Source organism: Sorex araneus, chromosome 2 (assembly GCF_027595985.1).
Source record: "Sorex araneus isolate mSorAra2 chromosome 2, mSorAra2.pri, whole genome shotgun sequence".
In the NCBI taxonomy this organism is placed as follows: domain Eukaryota; kingdom Metazoa; phylum Chordata; class Mammalia; order Eulipotyphla; family Soricidae; genus Sorex; species Sorex araneus.
Window position 1 is genome coordinate 52,355,771 of NC_073303.1, and position 27,342 is coordinate 52,383,112.

The 27,342-nt window shown below is 41.0% G+C and overlaps 1 protein-coding gene across 2 annotated transcripts in view; it reads left to right on the top strand.

The window, feature by feature from the left end:
* The first annotated feature begins 537 nt into the window (after positions 1-537).
* Positions 538-27,342, top strand: part of SNTG1 (syntrophin gamma 1) — a 407,706-nt gene continuing 380,901 nt past the window's right edge. The window contains exon 1 of one of the 2 annotated variants that reach the window (XM_055126798.1): positions 538-2,256. In XM_055126798.1, coding sequence (XP_054982773.1) covers positions 783-2,256 — 1,474 coding nt within the window. In that variant the 5' untranslated portion in view covers positions 538-782. The remainder of the gene's footprint in view (positions 2,257-27,342) is intronic. The other variant, XM_055126797.1, reaches the window with a different exon arrangement.

Consider the following 27,342-nt stretch of genomic DNA (forward strand, 5'->3'; position numbering starts at 1 on the left):
GGGAAAGTCCTGCCGTGCGGGTGCAGAGAAGCTGGCGCAGACCCGAGCAGAGGGCGCGCGTGGGCCGGGACGCTCCGTGCCCAGCTCCTGCGCCCGCGTCCCCTCCCAACCCGACAGCCAAGGGCCTTCGCAGCCCAGTTGCGGACAGTGGCCCTCGGGTGGGCGTGCGGCCCCCTGCACAGGCGTCAGCCTCACTCCCCGCCCCCCCAGGTCTCCCAAGAGCAGCCAGCGGCCGCGCCCACCCAAAGCCTTCCCCGCGCGCGCAGCGCCGCCGAGCGGCCGGGACAGCGAGGGGCGGGGACAGCCGTGCCCAGGCGGAGGCGCGGGCCGGCTCAGTGACCGGCAGGAGCGCCGGCCGGTGGCACGGGCGCGGGGCGGCGTTTGGGCGGGCTTGGTGTCCGAGCGTCCCGCGGGTCCCCGCACTCCCGCCGGGGCCGGCCCGGCGCGCCGGGACCGCGGGCGGCGCGTCTGCGCGTGGACACGGCGGGAGAGAAGGGCGCGGGGTCCTGGGCGGGCGGCCCGCTGGGTGTGTGCGTCCCTGCGTGCCTGTGAGTGTGTGAGTGCGTCCGCGCGTGCGTGCCTGTGTGCCTGCGTGTGTGTCCGTGTGTGTCCGTGTGTGTCCGTGTGTGCGTGCGCGCGTGTGTGCGCGTCTCTGCGTGCATGTGTGTGTGCGTCCGTGCGTGCCCGTGTGCGTGCGCGTCCGTGTGTGCATATGTGTGAGTGTGTGTGCGTCCGTGTATGCGTGTGTATGCGTGTGTACCTGGGTGTATGCGTATGTGTGTATGCTTACCTGTTTGTGTGTGCGTGTATCTGCGTGTGTGTGCGCATGCGTGTGTCTGTGTGGACTCACGTGTGTGCGTGTGCGTTTGTGTACATGTGTGTATGTGTGCGCGTGTGTATGTGTGCATGTGTGTGCCTGTGTCTGTGTGTACGCGGGTGTGCGTGTGTGTGCCTGTGTGCGTACATGCGTGTATGTGTGCGTGTGTATCTGTGTATGTGCGTGTTGCGGGTGGGGTCTGCACTGCCCTCTCCTGGGCTGCTGGAGTCTCCAGGCTGTGGCCTGTTGCGCCGAGGGTCCCCTTGGGCTGCGCTTTGGAGGCGGCGACGCCCGCACGCAGCCCCGCCCACCATTTCCCGCCCGCCCATCCACGTCCGCCCGCCCGGGGACCCCGGGGTGGGGGCTAATGCGGGGTCCCCAGCGGCCTCTGCGGTCACGCACCCCAGCCCGGCCAGCCGCGGCGCGGAGTCCCCGGAACAGCTCGGAGCGCTTAGCCCGAGACACCCAGAGCTCGGGCTTTGCCTGGTGTGGGTCAGCCAGTCTCCCCCCCCCCCACACCCAGTCTCTCCCTCTCTCTCCCTTTCTTGCGCTCTCTCGCTCTCTCCCCCTCTCCCCTCTCCCTCTCTCCCCTCTCCTCTCTCTTCCCCGCTCTCTCCCGCTAACTCTCCCCATAACTCTCGCCTTCTCCAATCTCTCTCCTCTATTTTTCTTTCTTTCTCTCTCGCCCTCACTCTCCATCTCTCATCCCCTCTTCTCTCTCCCTCTCTTCCTCTTCCGTCTCCTTCCTTCACTCTCCCTCTCTCCCTGTTCTCCCTCTTCTGTTTCTCTCTCCCCTCTCTCACTCTCCTCTCTATTTCCTCCCTCTCCTTTTCCCTCTCCTCTCTCTCCCTCTTCCTCTCCTCTCTCTCCCTCTCCCTCTCCTCTCTCTCCCTCTCTCTCCTCTCTCTCCTCCCTCTTCCTCTCTCTCTCTCTTCTCCTCTCTCTCTCTTCCCTCCCTCTCCCTCTCCCTCTCCCTCTCCCTCTCCCTCTCCCTCTCTCTCTCCAGGCGCGCGTGCGCCTCTCCCATCGGGCAGGCGCGGGCCCGTCGGAGGCGGCCCGTCGGGAGAGTCCGGCCCCGCTGCCCGCGTCCCCTCCCGCGGCCGAGCGCGCGCCCGCAGGCTCCACCGAGACGCACCGGACCGCGCGGGAGGGACGCGGCGGGAGGGAGGCTGCTGCCCGCCGGCCGCCTTCAGCACCGAGGCATGGACAGCGCCCCCGGAGCTCGCCGCAGCCGCCCCTTCCTGCAGCGCTGCCCGCGCGCCCTGTAGCCCGGAGACCCCTAGGAGCGACCCCCGAGGGACTGGGCTTCCGCAGGCCGCTCGGAAGATGCGCATCCCGGCCGGGCGGCGCGGGCGAGGACCCAGCCTGCCCGGGAAGTAACTCAGCCCGGCCCCGGCTCTCCGGCCGCATCGCCGCGCAGGGCTCGGCCGCCTCTGCAGGTAGGTGCCCAACTCGGCGGCGCCCGGCTATCTGCCACCCAAGTGACTTCCCCAGGGGTCTGACACCCCCCGCCGCCCCCAAACGGGAATGCCGCTCGAGATTTTCTTATGGATTAAGGAGGTGACTGAGAATTTGAATTTAAAGGATTGTTTCTGGATCACGATTTTAAGAAATGTCTTGTCTAAAATGGAACGGACCTTTTCATTTTCTGAAACCCCTTATATGACAGGGACATAAAAATAATATATCTGTTGGGCTTATATAATTACAGTGAATTCTTACTTGGGCATTTGTATTACTGATTTAACGTTGACTTTTTACTTACGCATGACTTATTTTCCCCCAAATCAGTATTTTCTTGGTGTATTCTATCAGGGCTTTTCCCTTTATAGATGCACTTTAAGCAATTGATCCTCTCTGATTCTCTGTGTTACATAGAATGTAAGACTCAAAAAGTTGCAAATAGAGATGGTTTGTCCACTTGTTATACTTTATGTAGTTATAATTTGCCAAATCACATACAGGAACAGACACATGTACACATTTCTCCATGTATCCTCTACACCTGTAGGAATTTATGAAAAGAATATATGCAGTTTTACTTACTATCATTTTTCCAGTCTTTTAAAGCTGATACCTGCCTGCTCAAATCGGCTTAACCAAAAAAAAATCAGAAAAGAAGCAGCTTTATTTTGGGAGAGTCGAGTTTCATCGGCATTCAGACTTTCCTCTTCTACAAAATACGCCTGTCATGGGAATCCAAAAAGCTATAGGAATCTGTAGATTCTCGACAAACCTAAAACTTTCAAGTGTTCATGAAATGTTTTGTGCTGCTTTCTTATTTCTGAATTCTTCCTTTAGAGCTCTCCCTGTCACCTTGATAAGTATTCTGTTTTAATAAAAAGGGTTACCGGGAGAGGCAGTTATACAAATTTATAGCCATTCCTGACATTTTCTTAAGAGCTAGATCAATTCCAATGAGCACATTCAGTTCACTGGAGAGCATTCACTGCAAGGGCAGACTTACAATCTTGTAAATATGTGTGAGGTTATATGCATAACTAACTCTGTGGAAATAGTTTTCCCTTTTGAAAAGCTATAGGTTATTTTTTCTCCATGAAAAATCATAGCTCACCTTTAACTGATTATAAAATGTTTCCAATATGTATTCATGCACATATTTTTCAATTTCAATACAAAAATCCTCAGAGTCACTAAGATGGTATTTGTTGGTGATAGCCTTGTTTTGTGTTGATTGAAAGTAGCAGTTTTGATCTATGAGAAAAAACCATCTCTTAACTGTCATTTATCACTGTGTACCTGCCGGCGTGATCAATATGGAGGGCAGGCGTCTGTATCTATCAGGGATATATTGCCCCGTGTAGCTCAGAAATAATAATCTGAGGATGAGAAAGGTATCATTGATTTGGTTTCTCTCCCAGTAGATTTACAACGTGCTTCTAACAAAACCTGATTCTTTTTTTTTCTAACTTGAATGCTGTGCAAACAAAGTTGCCACATGAATAAATAATCATACCTTTAAGGTAGTTGCATCATATTGTTGCACTATCATTTTGGTAGTCAATTAATTAGCATAGATAGACTGCCCTGATCAACAGAGCATAAGTGAGCACAGGGAATATATTTCAGGAAGAAAGCCTGTGGGTTTTGAACATGGCCGCAGTACCCATTTTAGTGATAGAGGGGGCAGGCTTTCCCTGTGTGTCACTGACACTGCCCCAAATAAAAGTTACCTTGCCCGATTCCTTTGGAGATTTAAGTCATTGAAATAAAGAACTCCAATTTATCCTTCAATAGGTAAATCAGAGGTTTGGAATCTCCTGGTGAATCCCTATTTCTTAGCAAATGTCATTAACTGCATTTAGGGAAAGCTTGTAAACCAACTTAATGCTTAGCTGCCACATGTTCATATCTACCTCCCCCTTTAAAAAAAAACAAGAGAAAAAGAAAAAAAGGAGTAGATGGACTAATTGGTCCATTTATTTCCCCTGCAGCATCACCCAATTTTAATGAGAAATAAATAATTTATTATAAGACATCCTTGTCCTGTTAAAGCAAGCTGTGTATCCCAATAGTTCACTTCGAGTTGTTACTCGGAAAGGGTGCATGGCATCCCGAGGATATAAGGCACCCTACTCAACAGCCTCTCTGGGGACTGGGTCAGAGTGTTGGAGAGGTAGGTTGGATTTTGTTGGTTGAATTTTGTTGGTTTGGAGTATATGTTGCTGGCTTTAGCTTATCTTGAATATTCAAAAACCAAAGAAAAATGAAACTGGAGTGCACAATAAGAAATATTATGAAATATACCTAGGACCAGACCGTCATTGGAAATAAGTCCTAGAATCTCTAAAGTCATATCTTGTTTTGAAAAAAAATGTTTGAAGGGGAGAGAGTGTCTTCTTGCCTAAATCTTTAAGTTGCAAGGCATTAAAACATTTACTGAATATTTTATATCAATATAGAAATGTTGCTTGTCTTTTCTAATATAATTATTGATACTATTAGATCAACTGGATTTGAATGAAGTTTGCTTTTGGAATCATTTTATTTTGAATCAGATCATATTTATTAAAAATGTAACAGTAAGAGATTATTATTGGAATGGAAACAGGTCTTCAGCGATTAGCTTTTATTTTTGTACATATCAAAGATAAATTTTGGCATGAGAACTTATTTTTTACTTAATTCTATCATGCATACAAAATTATTTTGTGAAGAAAAGTATATTGTAAGTCAGAAATTATTTCATAGACATTTATTTCCCAGAAACCTCATAGTGAGTCATAGAATAGCACACCAATGGAAAATATTATTTAGTATTTTCTTCACTTTTAGCTTAGCATAATGAGTTATACACGAAATGTGTTGAGACAGAAGCTGTAGTCTAAAACGTTTTATGCATCATGATGTACCAGAAGTACGTTGACAGTTTTAAGGTTAGGATTTTTGAACTGCTCTCAAACAGACCACATACTTCATTTAAACTTCTCCTTTATTCTCTAAAAATGGGTTATCCTACCTACTAATTAAGGCAGCTACTAATTAAGTTTATACATATATAATCTTATATATGTATATAGCATTGCTAGCAACATTTGCCAGATGTATGCATTTTTCTCTGAGGTTATGTTAGAAAATTCAAATTTGTTTTGCTTTGGGGCCACACTTGGCATTGTTCAGGGGTTACTCCTGGCTCTGTACTCAGGAATCACTTCTGGCAGATTCAGAGAACCATGTGGAATGCTAGGGATTGAACCTGGGCCGGCTGCCTGCAAGGCAGCTATGCTATTCCTCCAGCCCAACAAATGTTTTTTAAGGGTGTTTTTGTTTTATAAAGTTAACTGATATGACTTTAATTTGGATAACCAAAATACTCCTAGTTGATAATGTGGCATACATTTTAAAATATGTCTCTAACATTTAAAATCTCTCAGTGTAGGTTATAAAATGAAGTATTCTTCCGATAATTTAGAGCGTTCTTATGCCTTTCCTGGAAATAACTTCTCATTGTAGAGAAATGTGGCTTAAAACACCCATTGCTCATTACTAACACCATAATTTACGCCGTCTGATGAGTTCCTTTAAGTTACTTTCACTTTCACTTTAAATAAATTCTTTCCTAACTTTGCATAATAGTCCTTTGGTCTGTAAAGAATGAATCATTTTTAAAAAATTAGTTATATCAATTTTTCAATAAGAAAACTCACAGGATTAAATAGATTTTACAAAAATATCTAGAAAACTCATTCTGAAAGTATTTTGTTTTGATTTATGAGTAGCTAGAACCAAGGAAGTGTGGTCAATATGGGGCTTATCTAAACCGCCCATCCTACAAGCAGTTTGAATTAGTTCAAAACTTAGATTCTATTTATAGATATGTTAGGGAAATCTCGAGTGATAATTCAATGTTTATTTTATCACCTGGACTGTTTGGTGACTATTTTAAAATGTAATTTTTCAATATTTGGTTTGCATAGCTGACTAGGTTATTGATAAAATTTACTAACTGACTAATCTAAATTAATGTTTTGCTGTTGCTGTCATTTTCATCATGATTCTGTAGAGACACAATTTGACTATAATAGGTATAAAGATAAAATTACATAGTACGGGCAACTATTTTTAGAATCTTCTTTTGTTTCTTTTGCTATTGCCAAACTTCTCTGTTATAAGTAACAAAAGAGAAAAGAGAATGAAAAAGAAGGAGTAAAATATTATTAAAATAAACTTATGTGATTATTTCATATCATAAATCATTCAAAGATATTTGAATTTTCTTTGTGATTTTTTTTTTTTACATTTTACATAGGAGTGATAGCACAGCCAATGGGGCATTTGCCTTGCACACAGCCGACCTGGGTTCAATTCCTCCGTCCCTCTCAGAGAGCCTGGCAAGCTACTGAGAGTATTCCGCCTGCATGGCAGAGCCTGGCAAGCTCCCGGTGGTGTATTCGATATGCCAAAAAACAGTAACAACAAGTCTCACAATGGAGATGTTACTGGTGCCCACTTGAGCAAATCAATGAACAATGGGAGGACAGTGCTACAGTGCTACATAGTATAAGTGCCTGATCATTATACATTTTTTGTGAATTTGGTAAATGTTCAGCAAAGTTAAAATAATAGCATTTATTTTTAAATAAGGAATCATAAAACTAAAATATTATATAGTCATTTTAGCTTCATGATACTGAGTGAATATATTTGTATTTTTAATTAAAGTATGTAAAGTTTGCATTATATACAGCATGCCTCTGAATCACTGATATGGCTGATACTCGTCTTCCCGGCCCCCTGTCACTTCTTGTTGCCCACTTCTTTTACTGCCTTTTCACTTTCTCTTCTTCCCTGTCATCCTAATCTCTAAAATCTATAGCCAGGAGTTTGCACTGCTTTGACGCCTTGAATTCCCTTGTTTTGTCATTCTATAAATCACAGATAAGTGATGTCATCAAGTATTTGTCCTTCTACTTCTGTCATACATCACTCCCCATGACATCTTCCACTTTTTCAGAAACAACAATACTGAAAGCAGGTGACACAAATGGCAGCGACCAGATCTAAAACTTTGCCTGTCAAGAAGGCAGGCTGGCCATGGATAGGGAGAATGAACATTATCAAAATGGCAATACTGCCCAAAGCACTATACAGATTTAATGCGGTCCCTATCAGGATACCCATGACATTTTTCAAAGAAATAGAAAAAACACTCTTGAAATTCATATGGAACAATAAGCCCCCACGAATAGCTAAAACAATCGTTGGGGAAAAGAAGATGGGTAGCATCACCTTCCCCAACTTCAAACTCTACTACAAGGAAGTAGTAATTAAAACAGCATGGTATTGGGCTAGAAACAGACCTGCAGACCAATGGAACAGAGTTGAATATCTTGCCACAGACACCCAAATATATGGCCACTTAATCTTTGACAAAGGAGCAAGAAATGTGAAGTGGAACAAGGAAAGCCTCTTCAACAAGTGGTGCTGGGAAAACTGGATAGATACCTGCAATAAAATGAACTCTGACCTCTGTCTAATGCCAGGTACAAAAGTCAGATCAAAGTGGATTAAAGACCTCAATATCAGACATGAATCTATAAAGTATAGAGAGGAAAATGTAGGCAGAACTCTCCATGACATTAAAGCTAAAAGCATATTTAAGGATGAAACAGCACTGACCGTGCAAGTGGAAGCAAGCATAAACAAATGGGACTACATCAAACTAAGAAGCTTCTGCACTTCAAAAGAAACAGTGACCAAAATACAGAAAGAGCCCACAGAATGGGAAAGAATATTTACCCAATACCCATGTGATAAGGAATTAATATCCGGGATATACAAGACACTAGTAGAATTGTACAAGAATAAAACCTCCAACCCCATAAAAAATGGGGAGAAGAAATGAACAGAAGTTTCCTCAAAAAAGAAATACAAATGGCCAAAACACACATGAAAAAATGCTCCACATCACTAGTAATCAGGGAGATGCAAATCAAAACAACAATGAGATATCATCTCACACCACAGAGATTGGCACACATTCAAAAGAACAAAAGCAACCAGTGCTGGCATGGATGTGGGGAAAAAGGGACTCTCTTTCACTGTTGGTGGGAATGCCGACTGGTCCAGCCTTTCTGGAAAACAATATGGACAGTTCTTCAAAAACTAGAAATTGAGCTTCCATATGACCCTGCAATACCAATTCTGGGAATATATCCCGATGATGCAAAAAAGCACAGTAGAAATGACTTCTGTACCTACATGTTCATTGTAGCATTGTTCACAATAGCCAAAATCTGGAAACAATACAAGTGCTTTAGAACAGATGACTGATTAAAGAAACTTTGGTGCATCTACACAGTGGAATACTATGCAGCTGTTAGGAGAGATGAAGTCATGAAATTTGCTTATAAATAGATAGACATGGAGAGTATCATGCTAAGTGAAATGAGTCAGAAAGAGAGGGACAGACATAGAGGGACTGCACTCATTTGTGGAGTATAGATGAGGTTGACCCCCAAGGACAGTCGATATAAGGGCCAGGAGGACTGCCCCATAGCTGGAAGACTGCTTTATGAGTGGAGGGGAGAAGGCAGATAGAATAGAGAAGGGATCACTAAGAAAATGATGGCTGGAGGAACCAGTTGGGATGGGAGATGCATGCTGAAAGTAGATAATGGACCAAACATGATGACTTCTCAGTGTCTGTGTTGCAAGCCATAATGCCCAAAAGTAGAGAGAGAGTATGGGGAATATTGTCTGCCATGGAGGCAGGGGGAGGGTGGGAATGGGGTGGTTATACCAGGGATATTGGTGGTGGGGAATGTGCACTGGTGGAGGGATGGGTGTTTGATCATTGTGGGATTGTAACCCAGACATGAAAGCTTGTAACTATTTCACGGTGATTCAATAAAATAAATAAATAAATAAATAAATTGAACCATCCTTTTAACCCTGAAGAAAAAAAAAGAAGGCAGGCTAGGAGTTGGCAGGGAACCATGGGACATCGTTGGAGGGAAGTTGACATTAGCGCATCATGTGCCTGAAACTCTACTATGCACGACTTTATAAATCGCGAAGTCTTTGATTATCTTTAATGAAAAAATGTAAAATTTCTTTTTACGTTTATACTTTTATACTTCGAAGATATCTTACAGTTCACCCAAAGTGTGAAGGAGCTGAAGATTCATTTGTTATCATTATTTTCTGTGCCTCCCACGCAGTGCCAGGGAACTCTGGGAGCACTCCCCTCGGTGATCGACTCTCCAGGCTGGAGGTCCCCTTCTGAGCCTGCAGGTGGGGGGCACTCGGGTCCTGCTGACAGGGGATGGCTGGGGGCACGAGGTGGGCCTCAGGGGGCTCCAGACCATCTCCTCTGAGCACAGGGGTCGAGTGCTGCCAGGAAACTAGCTTGGGTCTTGCGTTTGCTCAAACCCCTTTACTATCTCTCCCAATCCTGAAAATTCATTCTTACTGATTTAGTTTTGGGTGGTGCTGGGGATCAAACCTGGAACATCACACATGCCAATATGCAAATATACTCTTGAACTGTATATACAGTCTCTTGTGATTTAACCTTTTAAAGAAATTAAATGTACTTGGTAACTTCACTAAGTACCTAAACAGAAAGCAACGGTCTTTTAGAAATGGTACCAGAATATTAATAATTTGTTATATTATATTTTTCTAAAACATTAGAAAATAAGAAAATTGTCTTTGACCCTTCTCAAAGGAATCTGTGATAAGAAGCAAGTGCTTGGAATTAAGAAATTTAACAATGTTATAGAGAAAACAATATTCCATTGCTAAAAGCTATCAACTCCACACCAAGACTAAAGTTGGATGCAGTTGTCTCACCAACATTATGTGGCCTTTGATACATCACTTGACCTCAATTTAATAGGCCCTCTTTTTTTTGATATTTTCAAAGTTGCTGTTGTGTCCTTTAAAAAGCTCAACAACTAACCAAAATCTTATAGGCTTATTTAAATTCTTTTATTAACCTCAGCCCAGTTTTCTTATTCTTGTTCTCCTCCCTCTCCTCCTACTCCACCTTCTCCTCCTTCTTCCTATCTCTTTTTCTTTTTTCTTTTAGGAAGTGTGGTTTGCAATACAGTAACTGATAAGGAATCATGCATATTGCTTTACCTCATTTCAGCAACTAGTTCTTGTCCAGAGTGATCATTTCCAACTATCATTGTCATAGCAGTCTCATCTCTGTCCTAACTGCACTCTCCCTCCCCTTGTGGAAAACTTCCTACCATGGACCTGTCCTCCTGCCCCTTGTCTCTGTTGTTTTGGGGTATTATAATCGCACTGTGTGTTTTATATCCCATGAATGGGGTCTTGGTCTCTCCTTCTACCTCTGACTGCACTCAGCAGTATGATACTCTTCATGCCCACCTACGTATCAGCAAGTTTCATGACCCTATTTTTCCTAATGACTGCCTCTAATTCTATAGTGTAGATGTTCCATAGTTTCTTTATACATTTCTGAATCTCCGTATTCTTAAGACCAGTCAGATCTGAGCTTCAGTCCCGTTATAAACTCATTAACCACATACATTTGAGCAAAATATGTAAGTTCTCCCAGTCACTTTATTTAATGTGTAAAATGAAAGAAAATTTCTTTCTAAGAGTGTTACAGAGATCAGTTAAAGTTGTAGAAAAATGACTAGTGCAATTTCTATTCATAGCAAGAAATCAATCAAGCTTGCCTTTGTATTTACTTAACTTACTAGGTTGGTCTGTGTCTTGGTGGATTTTTCTTATAATTATCTCTACTGCTTTAGATAAATCCCAGTATTACATACTGTCTTCTAAAATATACGATGCCCATTTTCTGCATTTTAAAAAATTTTTTGTTTGAAACCTTTATTTTCTGTTCATTTATCCAAATCTACACCTTATTGCATGGCTATACACTTAAATTCCTAGGCTGTAGGCTACGAGTACGGCTGCCAGGGGGCCTGCCACAAACAGCTGGGGGCAGGTTCCTGAGATCAACTCTCCTCAATTAAAGTCAGACCTGAGAACTGAAAATTAAAACTCCCTTGAGAAATATCCTTTTATCACTCAACATAATTAATTTTTTATGGGCTGGAGTGATAGCACAGCGGGTAGGATGTTTGACTTGCACATGGCCAACCCGGGTTCCATTCCTCCAGCCCTCTCAGAGAGCCTGGCAAGCTACCCATGGCGTATTCCATATGCCAAAAATAGTAACAAGTCTCACAATGGAGATGTTACTGGTGCCCATTTGAGCAAATCGATGAACAACGGGACTACAGTGCTACAGTGCTATGAAACAAAATGGACTACTAAGTAGATTTAGTGCATATAACACTTTCTGTGTCATGTAGCTGAGAGAGCATTTTCTCTGCCAAGTATAATATTTTTTAAAAACTAAATCTGACCTATTTACTCTTCTGTTTTTATCTTAAATTGGGAGAGTGGACTTTGTCTTGGGAAACAGTTTTCATTTTAATACATTTTAGAAGTTTATAAGAAATAATTTTTAAATGATGTATAATAAATATGAAAGAAATACTCTGTTATTTTTAAGTATTAAAACCCAGGAAAATACCTCATAGAATAATGAATGAGGCAGATCAATGATATCTCATGCCATTTTTAAAATTATTTATTTTATTGAATCACCATGTGGGAAGTTACAAAGTTCTCAGGCTTATGTCTCAGTTATACAATGCTCAAACACCCGTCCCTTCACCAGTGCCCATATTCCACCACCAAAAACCCCAGTATACCTACTACCCCAGACCCCCTCACCCCTGCCTTCGTAACTGATAAACTTCACTCCATTTTCTCTTTATCTTGATTACATTCCGTATTTCAACACAAAACTCACTATTGTTGTTGGAGTTTTCCCTCCAGAAAAACAGCCCTACTGACAAGGAAGCATTTGATAGTTTTCCATTGCTGAGAATAAAGAGATATGAAGTTGAGCTGCCGCGGTAGCGGCCGTGCGGTTTAGGATTTCTGTATTTTAGTATTTTAGTAATTAAGCCCAGGGAGATTTATGTTAGAAATTGCATCATTTCCCTTCCTGGGGCAGTATGGGGCAATGGCTAAGTTCACAGTCTAGAGACATGGCTGGAAGCAGTTTCTGGGACCAAAAGTAGTCTAGCTGGCCTCCGGATCGTTGTCAATCAACAGCAAAGTGGCCGCACCAAAGTGTGGTCACCCGGGTCGAGTCTCGGCGGAGCTCGCGCCGGTATTGGCCCCGGCACGAGACTGCCCAAGAGTCCTGCTGTTCCAGGTACATAACTCTCTCTCTTTTTTTTCTCTTTCCTGTGCCACCAAGTTCATACCTGCTTATAGTCCTCATAATATGGCAGACTCCATGCCACTTCTCCCCGAAAAGGGAAAAGAAACCGAGAGAGAAGGATGTTTCCCCTCCTCGGCCGGCGTGGTCATGCCAGTTTTTAACATTTTACTTTTGACCAATATAATGGCAATATTGACCCATATGATTATATTGATATAAGACTGAGAAAAAGGCAGTTAAGAAAGATGAAACGACCCCTTCCCTTAGGATACATATTCAGATATACTTTTCATGAAAATTGGAACTGTATCATAGGATTGAGATTAAAGCAATTTTCCACCGCAATATTATTGAAGAAACACCAAAAATGTATCTACTGTTGATGAAAGAATAATCAGTAAAAATGAAATAATAGATTTATTGTCTATAAATATGATTTTAGATAAAATATTCACAGTGTTAACTTCTATGTTATTAAGACTCCAGTGTATCTTTCATTTTATAAAATTAGTAATAGAAAAATAACATGCCAACAAAGTGAAAGGACTGTGAGGATAACTACTTCCTGCTATATTTTTCCCATTGGTTTTAAATAATATTTCATCATTTGTCATATATTGCGAGGCCAGTTTTATTTTTTCTTTACTTGGTTTTAGTTTCAAAGAAGTGAAATTCTTTCAAGAGATATAAATCCAGTTACCCAAGTTTTACGTCACTGATGATGTAACCAAAAAGTCATATGATAAGACACATTTTGAGTTAAAGCAAGTAAGATAGATGTATTTAACTAAACAAATGGGTTGCTCATTTTCCTTCCCTAACTTGCCACTTTATCCACAAATGATCTTGGAAGTGATTACAAAAATAAAATAACAATCCCCTGTTAAGCAAATAGTTTATTATCTTCTATTTTTAATTTATTCCATACCACTAAATTTTAGGAAAGTCCCTTGATGTTGGAGTTTGAATATTTTATTGCTTTATAAAGTCTTAGTAGAACATAACAAATATGTTACAGAAATTTGCATATGTCATTTAGTCTACATTCATGGTAAAATTCATTCTAATGCGTAAGCATTATATACAGTTGTGATGATATTCTGTGCATTAGGATGAGAACAGTTTTTAAAGTCCCTCTCTAGTACATCTCACGTGCTTTTCACAGAAGAATGTCTAAGTGATTTTACTATTTCTGTTTCATAAATGAGATCCATTTGGTGCAAGAAAGTTAAATGATTCTCTATACATTAAGTTAAAATTAAAATATAATCAATATTTCAAACTTTCCCACACTCCATAAGCTATTGGGAAGAAAAGCCATTTATTACAAATTCAACTTGCTTCAGATTGTGCTTAAAAATGTTTTACTGACTAACATTTACTGACCAAGTAATTTAAGAGGTTCCGATGCTCAACCATCCTCATAAACTTGCAGTTTTCACTTTAATCCTACACTGATAGGAAGACTTTTGGCAACCCCATTAATTGTTAGAGTCATGTTTTATGTCCAGAGAGATAGTACAGATGAACAGGATGCTTGGCTTGCCCGCGGGTCCACCCAGGTTCAATCCCGGGCACCACAGATGGTCTCCTGAGCACTGCCAGGTGGATCTTTGAGAGCAGCGCCAGGAGCGAGTCCTGAGCACCATCGGGTGTGGTCCAAAAGCAAAGAAAAATGAAAATCCCTATTTCAGGTCAAGTGTGTCATGAGAGATCAGGTGTGGCTCTGCGACAGTGCTGTGAGTGTGAGTTGGTGGTCTTTGGAGAAATGGAGGGCTGGAGAGCATGCAGTGGGGATGGCACTTTCCTGCTTGAAATGAGACTGAGCAGGGTTTGATCCTTGGTACCACATATCTCTCCTGAGCACCAGGAGGAGTGATCCTGAGCACTGAGCCCGGACTCAGCCCGAGCATGGCCAGGCGTGGCCTGCAAACCCCCAAATACAAATAGTGCCCCCATGCCCAAACACACACAAGAGAAGTGGAGAATTAAAAAGAGCCATTAAAATTGCATGATTAGACGAGTAGTGATTCTCCTACAAAATGACTAACCCAGAAGCCCGTATGTGATTGCGTGTTCAATACCTGCTGGATTAAAGCTAAAGCATGCAGTAAAATGCTGTTACTTGGAAGGAAAGATGTTGTCTCAGATTATCAGACAAACGATTGGCAAATGAATGACTTGCATTTTTGTTGTTTTTGCTCATTCTGGGCCACAGCTGAAGGTTGTTCTGGTCACTTTTGGAGGTTTTATGGCACCATGGTGGCCTGGGAAGAGTCGGAGTCGGGGAGGTGATTATAATGAGTGAGAACAAACAAGAATAACTAGACGTGTATAGAAAAACAGAATGTATGAAGGGATTGAAGTTGAATTATTGTATGCTTAAATCTCAACTATATAGTAACTTTGTAAGTCATGGCTCTTTAATGAAAAAGAAAGAAAGAAAAGAAAGAAAGAAAGAAAGAAAGAAAGAAAGAAAGGAGGAAAGAAAGGAAGAAAGGAAGAAAGGAGAGAAAGAGAAATAAAGAAGAGAAAGAGAGAGAGGGAGGAGGGGAGAGAAAGAAAGAATGAGAGAAAGGAAGGAAGGAAGAATTTAAAGGGAAAAAATTAACAATGTGGGTGTTGAATAGAAATGAAAATAACATAGATTCAAGAACTGTTGGGTTTGTTTAAAAGTAAATCCCCAGATGGCTTAGAAAAGCCTTTGCAAAATAGTTAAGTATATCTTCACACTGTGGGACCCGGGACCTCAAACACAGGCCCCAGATAAATTGGATTGTGATCACATTCATTCATTCAAATAGAATCCACCCAATCTCTCTAATTTCACAACCTTCACTAGAATTCACTGGCAACACATTCTGAGAATATAATACTTTGTTTTGTTAAATCTGTATAGCTTGTGGTGATGGAAGGTCAGTGAGGGAAAATATCACCCATTTACTAAAGTTCTCATGCAGAAAATTTACAAAAGATACTCATCATATTTGAGAAAAGGCTATTTTTGGCATCATGTACTATATATAAAGTAATAGTTTTATCATCATGTACTATATATCAAATAATAGTTTTAGTCAATAGAAAATTATTTTTTCCTCATTCATTATATGTAACAAAGTGTAGACTTTCAGGAAAGACTGAAATTAGATTTTAGTTTTTGTTTGTGGGCCACACCTAGAGGTGCTCGGTTTTCACTCTTAACTCTGTGCTCATAGATGCTCCTAGCTGGGCTCAGAGAACCATGTGCATATCCAGGCTTGGCACCATGAGGTGAGTGTCTTAAAACTTGTAGTATATCTCTAGCCCAACTTCAGATATTTTTATTATGGCTTCTTTTCTGTTATCGTCCGCATTATTAGCCACTTATGCTTAGGTTGGTTACAAAAGTGCTGTCATTAAAAAAAACAGTAAGTTTCTGAAGATCCAAGTGACTGCAAGTATCGTCTCACCAATTTCAGCTCTTCCATTAGTGCTTCATTTTATTTCCCAGTCATTGAGACTTAGAAGACCAGCTGAGGTGTTGAACTTGAGAGTAATAGTTGAAACATCCAAAAAACGTTGTGGCATTTGTTTTTGCTTTTCTTTAATATTTAAATTCTCTTCTCAAAACCCCTCAAATTCTTCAAATAACTGGGTTTTCTTGGTACAAAAGGAGTAAATTATCTGGTTTCTGGAGACAAATTAAGTTTTCTAAACCACTAGTGTACCATTTGGCAAATTACCTTTCACTGCATTACAGAGCCTCCAGTAACCCAAAGGAGTTAATGTACCACCAAACAGTGGCCGATTTATTCCCTCCTCACGGATGGAATTAGATGGTTCAGTGTTAATGAGTCAGCGAGTCAGTGTGGAGGAGTGAGTCAGTATGCCTCTGTGATGTCCAGACACAGAGGGAGGAGGGGTCACTCGGAAAGGGAGCAGGGGAGTGGGCAGCAGTGTCCACCTTCAGAAAACAGATACCTTGTTAACTGCTCCGAATGGTATTATACAACTCTAGGACCTTTTAGTGATAATTGGCTAATTTAAAAAGTTCATGTTCACAAGGAATATACTGACAGATTTGTACAGAGTATTCTTTGTGAAGTAATAAGCTCCTTTATTTCTATGTGCTGATTATTGGTTTCCTTTGTCCAGGATTGTCTGAGTAATTGAATCATGTATTTTGTGCAGACTAAAGTGTGAATGAATTTATTAAACATAACTCTTTGGTTATAACTCTTCTTATTTTTCTACATAAACAAATAATTACAGCTATTTCTCTCTATTATTTACTGTAATTTTGTGCTAATGTCATGCTACTTGAAATTTTGGTGAATATAAAAAATGGGATTTTTTCCTTTTACCTATTTATCATCTTTTCAAGCACTGCACACCTTATATACTATCCCTCCGAATAAATCACAGATATTCTACAGTGTTTTCAGGAGTAGTGTTAAATATATTGGCAAATTTTGAAGAATTACCTGTTTTACTCCTGAAAAATTTCCTTAGAATAAAGAAATATACTACATGCAATTTACTATTTCTTTCAAGTTTTTGCAAAAAATAAAATGTCTGTAAATCTTACCCAAACATTATTTCTTGGAATTTTTAAAGAGGAGTAGGCATAAAAACAGTATAATCATAGAACAATTAATTAAATGAAATCTAGAATAATTTGTATTGTGTTATCAGCATATAAAGCCCCAGTAAGCTATTTTATTATGGATAGAATGAGAAGTCCAAATGAAATGCAATGTGTTCCATCAATGTGTAGTTCCAGGATATTTGCATAAGAGCTTCATTTCAGGGTACTTAACTGAGCCTAATTACAGAGCTTTTTCAAGTTCATCAAGAATACATGTTAAGAGATTGGATCTTAGGAACAAGATAGTTCTTAAATAGAGAAAAGTTCTGAACATTTTATTACAATTATTCTTAAAGAACATGAAAGTTGAACACTGGAATAAGGCTGATATGTGGCAAAAAAAAGAGAGAGAGTTGGCATCTGATGAATTACTTAGCATTTCTTTTTGTAAAGAATAAAAGCTCTCTGGCTTCTGACAAAGAGTTTGTGAGCTGTATGGCAGTATTTTGAACAAGGAGATCATTTATAAATGCAGTCTTTATATTTAGAAAATAATTACAGATGCAGCTGCAGGTTTTAATGACTTTTAATAAAGCACGTTGTAAAGTTTATTAGCAATAAATGTTCGACAGGTGATGCTAAATCAAGACATTATAGAACATCATTAGTGCCATATATTGGATTATTAAGGCAATATATATATAACTACTTTATATATGTTACTTTAATGCCAATGGTTTTAATGTTTTAAATATTTTGAAAGGAAGATTAAGGATCATTAGATGCTAATGAGTGAGATTCATTATGTCTAAACCAGGAAGAAATTAGTTATATAATTAATAAAAGAAACTAATCTTTAAAAAATTCTAAATTACACAGATTTATAAAATAAGATTCATCTGCTTATGCTATTAAATAACTATAATATTTCAACATCTAAAATTACTTACTCTTAAAGATAATGGTGAATGTAATTAACAGAAAAAAATTAGCTTTCAAAAATGATGTGATTAGTGCTTAATGCCTTTTTCTAGATATACCAACATTCTAAGTTTCAATTTCAAGTGATCAGAATACTGATGCACAAGATCAAATATGTTCAATACTCACCATTTTGTATTGTACACATATTTTAGTCTCATTATGTAGAATGATGTGATATAGGTTATTTTTTAAGACTAGTGTTAGTCTCCTACTTAACAGAGGGAAGGATGTAATGAAACTGAACAATGACTAGCAGAATAATGAAGTAGTCAAAAGGTCATGGAAAATTTGTACTCAGAGATTATAATACTAGGAAACTAGTGTTCAGAAAAAAAGTCGTTATTGCTTATTTTATTTTATTCTTTTAAGTTGATGCTAAGTATTATAAGGGTGTGGCAGTTTGAGGTGCAGCTGCTGGTTGAAAGACATTTGTGCTATTTCCCTTTGGGGGCTAATGTGAGGAGGGTGATGTGAGCAGTATATAGGCCACTTCTCACGAAGCATCGAATAATCTTTCTACAAGCACACAGGAAAATTGGACACGTCAATAATACTTATGAGAGGCAGGAAATATACAGAAGAAAACAAAAGATTTGACCAACTAAAACTGTTGAAATAGAAGCATTTTATTAATGAATAAGTTTTATATAACTTTCCTTTGTCCAATGAACAGTATTTCTGCTGCATACGTAGATGCAAAATTATAGTATCATTTAGAATACATATAAAATTGAAATAATTTAATGATTTTATATAATTGCTGGATTTATATAAAGAATTTTCAATTAATGTTATGTTCTTCAATTTCATAATCATTGCATTTTATAACAAAATTAAGATTTGGGTATAAAATTAAAATATCTTTGATATATGTTCAATGATAGAATATTTAAAATTTATATTTTGCAGGGGCTGGAGCGATAGCACAGTGGGTAGGGTGTTTGCCTTGCACGTGGCTGACCCGGGTTCAATTCTTCCATCCCTCTTGGAGATCCCGGCAAGCTACTGATTTTGTAGAAGTTCACAAGCACATTGACAAATGCTCAATAAGATATTGGGCCTCAGAGATTGACACCAAAGTTCAAAAATTGAAATTTCTGGGCTCGACAAATAGGACAGGAATTAAGGTCCCACACAGTGGTGTGCTTGCAATCAACCTGGATTTGATCCCTGGCACCACATGTGGTTCTACGAGCAATCCCAGGAATGATTCCTGAGCACTGCGAGGTGTGTCCATCCACCCCCAAAACCTGCACAAACAAATATTTAAGTTTATAAGAGTATGGTTTATGCTCAACAGGTCGGGGGAGTGGGGGTTGGGGCCACATCTGGTAATTCTCATGACTCATTTCTGACTCTGAACTCAGGGAGCACTCCTGGTGGGGCTTGGAGAACCATACATGGTGCCAGGTGTTGAGCCCAGGTTGGAGGCAGGCTAGTAGGAACCCTGCCCCCGTACTATTGCTTTGGTCCAGTGACCGGTATCTTAAAAGAGAGACGAATAAAATTTAACTAGAATCTTGTCCACTAGTGGTGCTGGAGCAGCGGGACATTTGCATGCAGAAGGAATGGGACACCAGGCACATTTTTACACCAGTCAAGCGATTTAACTCAAAATGGATCATAAAAGTGATGTATACCACAAAAATCACAGGTGACACGGATAATCTACATGATCAGCAAGTGGAAAGAGTACACTCCTAAGCATTATTTCCGTAGTTATAATAAGTCTTATGCGTGAAATAACAAATACTAAAAATGCATGTATGTGTCTAACTTATTTTCAGTAGTCAAGAAATAGGCTACATGGGGTGATGGGGGCTGGGGTGGGGGTGGTGGGAGGGATACTGGGAACATTGGTGGTGGAGAATGGGCACTGGCGGAGGGATGGGTTACCGATCATTGTATGACTGTGATGCAAACACGAAAGTTCATAAGTTTGTAACTGTACCCCATGGTGGTTCACTGCCGTGTGGGATTGGAGAGACAGGGTCACAGAGGGTAACTGCTTGCCTCGCATGTGCTGACCCAGGCTCGATCCCAGCACGCTAAATGGCCCCCGGCCCCACCAAGAGTAATCCCTGAGCACGGAGGCCGGAGTAAGCGCTGAGCATGGCCAGGTCTGGCCCAGACTGTGGCCCGCTCTGTGTCCAAAGTCTGTGTCAGAGGACGAGGGTACAGTGGCGGGGCTATGTTAGAGTCGTGTTAAACGGCCGTGCTCATGGAGTTGATATATTTAGGGAGAGTCACTGTGCTGTGTGGAACCATGGTCTCTCTGTAGTTTCCTTTTACTTTGTCGAGTTTCCTGAATTCCAGCTTCCAAGAATGCCCTCGCCCTTAACGAGGCACTGCGCTTTGCAGAATGACATTTCACGTGCGTGCGTGCGTGTCACTCCAGCACAACACTCGCCACTGAGCTCAGACTTGCCAGCTCTGCCCGGGACGGAATACTCATCGATCCTGGACCCCTTGGCTTGTGTGGAAACCAAACCTTGCTCGTAAATGTGCCTGGCCAGGAGGTTTTGCAGTTTCTCGTTTGTGTGTTTTTTTTCTCCTTTAGTCTTTTGCAGAGGAGAATGGAGTCACCGGGAATTAGCATTTCAAAGCAGAAAATCCACTAAAATTATGGAAACACTAAGTACTAAGCAAAGTAAATTGCATTAATTCTTTTCCCATTAAAGATAAATTAAGAGGTGAAAAGCTACCAAGTGTGTCGTTACAGTCAATTTGTAACTGCGCGAGCGCCCCGCGTGCTGTGTGTTCGAACAACGAGCAGAGGCAGCAGTAGGCAGCTTCTGTCCGGCTGCGGACGGTGGCCAGGCCTGTTGCTGACCCCGGAAAGAGCTGGGCTCCGCTTCAAAGGGCGTCACTTTATTGGCTTAATATGGAGATGTTCTTAAACTGAAAACGTAGTTTTTTTCTGGTTCAAATGGGAAATTCCTCAGTCCAATCAGTACACACAATAGATTTACAAGATCATTAAAAGTACATTAAAATATTTGTTCTGTAACGCCTTTGGTGCTAATGAATCATGCCATTTGCAGCGCCATGCATAGAGCTGCAGAATATCCCGCCAGTGAGATTAGTCCGAAGGGAAGGGCAGAGTCTGCAGAAGGATCCCTCACACGTGGGGCTTCCAGATACACAGCCAGGGAGCAGTGGGGGGCCACGGTGGCACAGTCGGGAACTGGCACACCCAGCTGAACTGGCGGTGGCGGGCGGGGCGGGAGTGGGGGAGGGCTGTGGGGGTCCTCTGGGGATGGAGGCAGGTGCTGTGAGGCGGGGGTGCTGGGGTCATGTGCATGAGGAATCATGGGTAATGGCACTGTAAATCACAAGACCTAAATAAAAATTAAGAGCAACCAAGCAAAAACAGCCTTTGGCTTTGAAGGGGGAGAAGCTGTGAACAGTCTCACGTGGGCCACACGTGTGTGACGGTGCTGAGAGCAGCAGAGGGAAGGCCTGGGTGAGGACTCTGCCCTCACGCCTCAGGAGAGTCCGAGGACTGCCAGTTTGGGCCCCCACAAAAAAAAATAATATAAAACATGCTAAATCAAAAAAATAAATAAATAAATAAAACATGCTAAATCTTAAAGGATTATCAGGCATAATTATCCATTCTGTGTTTATGGAAATATAGAAATTCTGTTTGTAGTTTTGAATGATTATTAACATTGGTAATTATTCAATTAATAAACAATAGAATGCTTGTTGAACAAAACATGGTTATTGAATAAAAATATTATCTTCTGACTTATTTCAAGGAAACCATAAGACATTTTATTCACATGAATAAGTCAATGGCTTTTATACTTTTTACTTTGAAGAAATTAGTAAATTTATAAGTTCAAATTTCTTGGTCTTCTTTCTAAGAAATACTCTGAAATAATAATTCACAATTTCCCCCAGCTCAATATTTCATTAGCTCTGAGATTACTGTCACGCGTAATTTTCAAAAGTAACAGATTTTATTAGACATATAATTTAGAGGTAACAAATGGAAAGAGAATGTGCTCATTCTAATTATTTCAAGTTTTTCTTTGGGCTCTCTATTCCTCTAAAAATTTATAACACTTATAAAAGGAGTCACTTTTTACCTCTAAATAGTAGCATTTACAAATTGTCTTTAATTTTAGATAATTGAGCAGACATTAGAACCTAACATCACTTCTACTAAGGAGAACTATTAGTGACTTTAAGTTTGTTAAGTAGTCCCGAGTCAAATGTATGAAGTCTTTAGCTACTTGATGCCTCTTCCAAGGTGATTGCAAATTTTAATTACTGCTGTATTATATATGACATTTAAATGACATTCATTGAAATTTTTCTTTCTGGTCCTGTACAATTCTCCCTTTGACTGAACAGACTTTACAAATTACCCAGCTAGCCACCAATACCAGCGGAACTTATGTCAGATAAGAATAAACTTTATCCAGACTTGGTCTGTGCCCCAAGGTCTGGAGCCAGTGCTTTTGTATCGGGAGGAGCCTGCTTTGATTCTTGGCTCCTGAGTACCAGCAGGAGTGAGCCCTGAGCACCAAGGTGAGAGCCTCCACTGAGTCTCCCAGCTGGCCTCCACCCCAAGCCCCTTCAAACCTAGACAAGTTGACATGACAATTTTCCCTATATGAATAATTCCTATAATATATATGTTTTTGGAGGACAGCTCTCGAGCGGTGTCCTGGAACCAGGGAACGTTCCATCATGCCTCAACCATGAAAAACTTATTCACAAACAAGGCATATCCATTTCAGTGAGTTTAAATCCAATCAGCCAGTTGGTGAAAAATCTCAAGGAACTTCTTCTTTGTTACTTCGATCTTGTCAACCACAAATCAAGCACAGGAATGAGCCTTCAGCCTACTGGCTGTTTATGAACCTTCTGTCCCAGTCTGTGTGCACGGTCAGAGACACACAGCGTGGAACAAAGACAGCTATGGTGGCATATAATCTAGTAACTATTCCATCATACCTCAGTGACTCCCGGTACGCACTCGGGACGCCCACGTGTACACCCATCTAAAGAGAGCAGGCTCTCAGGGTTTGGGTATTGGGACAGTCACTGCAACCCAAGGGCTGCATTGTGTGTTCCTGGCTCTTTCCACCCCTTCTTTGTGCTGGCTCCAGTATTCTTTAACTCTGGCACAGCAATCTGTAAACCTGCTGAAAATGCCACCACCTTCCCCTTTCCACTCCTCTGTGTCGGTTCCCCCATACAGAATCCCTCAGTGCTGAGATCTATGCTCAGCAGCTCTGAGGAGACGCATCCCTTTTATTATTTTTACTTTCGGGTCACACCCACCAATGCTCGGGGGTTACTCCTGGCTCTGTGCTCAGGAATTACTCCTGGTGGTGCTTGGGGGACCATATGGGACACCGGGGATCGAACCCAGGTCGGCTGCGTGCAAGGCAAACACCCTCCCCCCCTGTACTCTCTGTCCAGCCCCCGACTCATCCCTTTTGGACTGTTTTGTTTTATTTTGGTTTTCATGGCAGTTGAGTAAAGACACAAAATCGTTTACATTGAGAACAGTCCCTTCAGTATGAAGATACTGATGTCTACGAGTGCTGTTTCTGACATAAAACTTTGTTAAAAACTTGAGATAATCCTGTCTCTTTCTTTGGGCTCTCTATTCCTCTAAAAATTTATAACACTTACAAAAGGAGTCACTTTCTACATCTAAATAGTAGCATTTACAAATTGTCTTTAATTTTAGATAATTGAGCAGACATTAGAATCTAACATCACTTCTACTAAGGAGAACTATTAGTGACTTTAAGTTTGTTAAGTAGCCCCCAGTCAAATGTATGAAGTCTTTAGCTACTTGATGCCTCTACCAAGGTGACTGTCTCTTAGCTGGCCATTCTCACAACACAGCAAGGGGACAGAGCTCTCTTCACTGCTGACCACCCTGGCACTTCCCATGCTCACAAGCGCCTCAGAGGTAAAGTGAGCATTGGAAAAGATCAACCTTCCTGGGAAGAGGGCCTGGGGAGTACTCCAGTGGGTACGATGCTTGCCTTGCACGCCTCACCCAGGTTGCATCCCCGCACTCTGTATGACCCCTGAGCCCTGAGCACTGAGTCAGGAGTATGCCCTGAAAAACCACTGGGTGTGGTCCAAGAACACAACAGCAAAAAGCCAACTTCTTGGGGGCAGTGTTGGTGTGCTGGCCTCTGAGGGCCACAGCTGGGGCATTAGCTGTGTTTCAGGGGCATAGCCAGTAAAATGGATTCATTATATTTGCTTCCAAAGAGGGTTCAGTTTGGTATTTTGTTTTAAAATTGGATTTAGTAAGCATTCATTGAATGACACAGTTGTTATTTTAATTTCCAATCAAATGATTATCAATGATCAGTTTTACCAATAAAATATGATGACTTTCTTGTTCTGGAGCATTTTCTATAAACAACTATGATGAATTGGATGTAAACAAACCTACTTTATGTCTCCGCTCTCTTTTTTTTATTTAGTGAATCACCATGAGGCACAGTTACAGGCTAACAGACTTTCGTGCTTGCTTTTCAGTCATACAATGATTGAGTACCCATCCCTCCACCAGTGCCCATTTTCCACCACCAATGGTCCCAGCATCCCTTTCACGCCCCCCCATCCCGTCCTCTCCACCCCGCTCTGACTCTGTAGCAGGGCATTCCCTTTTGCTCTCTCTCCTTTTGGGTGTTGTGGTTTGCAATAGAGGTATTGAGTGGCCATTGTGTTCAGTCTATAGTCTACTTTTGGCACGCACCTTTCAACCCAAATGGGTCCTACCAACATCCTATACTTGGTGTTCCCTTCTCTGTCTGAACTGCCTTTTCCTTCAGCATGTGAGGCCGGTTTCCAAGCCATGGAACAGACCTCCTGGTCCTTATCTCTCTACTCTTGGGTGTTAGTCTCCCACTCTGTTACTTTTATATTCCACAGATGAGTGCAGTCGTTCTATGCCTGTCCCTCTCTTTCTGATTCATTTCACTTAACATGATACTTTCCATGTTGATCCTCTTATACGCAAATTTTATGACTTCATCTTTTCTAACAGCTGCATAGTATTCCATAGTGTAGATGTACCAAATTTTCTTTAACCAGTCATCTGTTTTCAGGTATTGTCCATATTCTGGCTATTTTAAACAGTGCTGCAATGAACATAGAAGTGGAGATGTTATTTTGAATATACTTTTTTTGCCTCTCAGGATATATTCCCAGGAGTGGTATTGCTGGGTCAAATGGGAGCTCAATTTCTAATTTTTTGAGAAGTGTCCACACTTATCCAAAAGGGCTGAACCAGTCGGCATTCCCACCAGCAGTGAAGGACAATCCCTTTCTCCCCACATCTGCACCAACACCAGTTGCTTTTGTTCTTCAGGATGTGGGCCAGTCTCTGTGGTGTGAGATGATATCTCACTGTTGTTTTGATCAGCATCTCCCTGGTGATTAGTGATGTAGAGCATTTTCTCATGTGCCTTTTAGCCATTCGGATTTCTTCTTTGAGAAAGTTTCTGTTCATTTCATCACCCCATTTTCTGATGGGGTTGGATGTTTTCTTCTTGTGGATTTCAACCAGTGTTTTGTATATCCTTGATATCAACCCCTTATTGGATATGCATTGGGTGAATATCCTTTCCCATTCTGTAGACTCTCATTGTATTTTGGTCACTGTTTCTTTTGAGGTGCAAAAGTTTCTTAGTTTAAGATAGTTCCATTTGTTTATTTTTGTTTGTTCTTGCTTGGTCAGTGGCATGTCATCTTTGAAGATACCTTTAGCTTCAACATCGTGGAGGGTTTTTCTGATCTTGTCTTCAATGTACCTTATGGATTCTGGTCTGATGTTGAGGACTTTTATTCATTTTGATCTGACTTTTGTACATTGTGTTAGGTAGAGATCTGAGCCCATTTTCTCGCATGTAGCTGTCCAGTTTTGCCAGCAGAATTTGTTAAAGAGGATTTCCTTGCTCCACTTCACATTTCTTGCTCCTTTATCAAATATTAGATGATCATATATTTGGGGGTGTGTGTCAGTAGATTCAACCCTGTTCCACTGGTCTGTGGCTCTGCCTTTGTTCCAGTACCATGTTGTTTTAATTATTACCACTTTGTAGTAGAGTTTGAAGTTGGAGAGGTTGATTCCTCCCATTTTCTTTTTCCCAAGAATTGCTTTAGCTATTCGCGAGGGCTTATTGTACGTATGAATTTCAGGAGTGTTTGCTCCATTTCTTTGAAGAATGTCATGGGTATCCTTATAGAGATCACATTGAATTTGTACAATGCTTTGGGCATTATTGCCATTTTGACAACGTTAATTCTCCCATTCCATGAGCAGGGGATATCTTTCCATTTCCTTGTGTCCTCTTTTATTTACTGAAGTAGTGTTTTGTAGTTTTCTTTGTACAAGTCCTTTACCTCCTTAGTTAAGCTGATTCTGATGTACTTAATTTTTTGAGGCACGATTGTGAATGGGATTGCTTTTTTCATGTTGTTTTCTTGTCTCTCATTATTTGCATATCGGAAAGCCATGGACTTTTGGGTATTGATTGTATAGCCTGCCGCTTTACTGTACAAGTCTATTGTTTCTAGGAGCTTCTTGGTAGAGGTTTTAGGGTTCTCTAAGTATAGTATCATATCATCTGAGAATAATGAGAGCTTGATTTCTTCCTTTCCTATCTGGATGCCCTCAATATCTTTTCCTTGCCTAACTGCTATTGCAAGTATTTCCAGTACTATATTGAACAGAAGTGGAGAGAGTGGGAAACCTTGAAAAACTAAGAACCTTCCCTCTAAGATCAGGGACGAGACAAGTATGTCTTCTCTCTTTACCATAAATTAACTATATAAAACTGAAGTATAGATATTACTTTTTTCTCATCCTCACCATCCCCTACCCCCTCAACAAGTGTTGGAATAGAAAAATTTACTATAACTGACAATTCTAAGATGATAAGGATCTCATGTATGAGTAAATGATCTCTTTAGTATTTTAAGTACCAAACCTAGAGTCTAGACAAAAATCTTGAGTCAGCAGGTTTGTCTAATTTTAAGCTGTAAAACAAAGTATGCTCTGTGCTCTTTGCAAGTGAAGCTCTTTCAAAGTGAAGAAATTCATACCTTTAAAACAGTGATGATGTTTTCCGGAAATTTACAAGTCTCAGAGCTTTGATAAATAAAACAAATTTTACTGAGAATATTTGCTCTAACCCACACTTGGCAGACAGTGGAGGTGAAAATTAACAG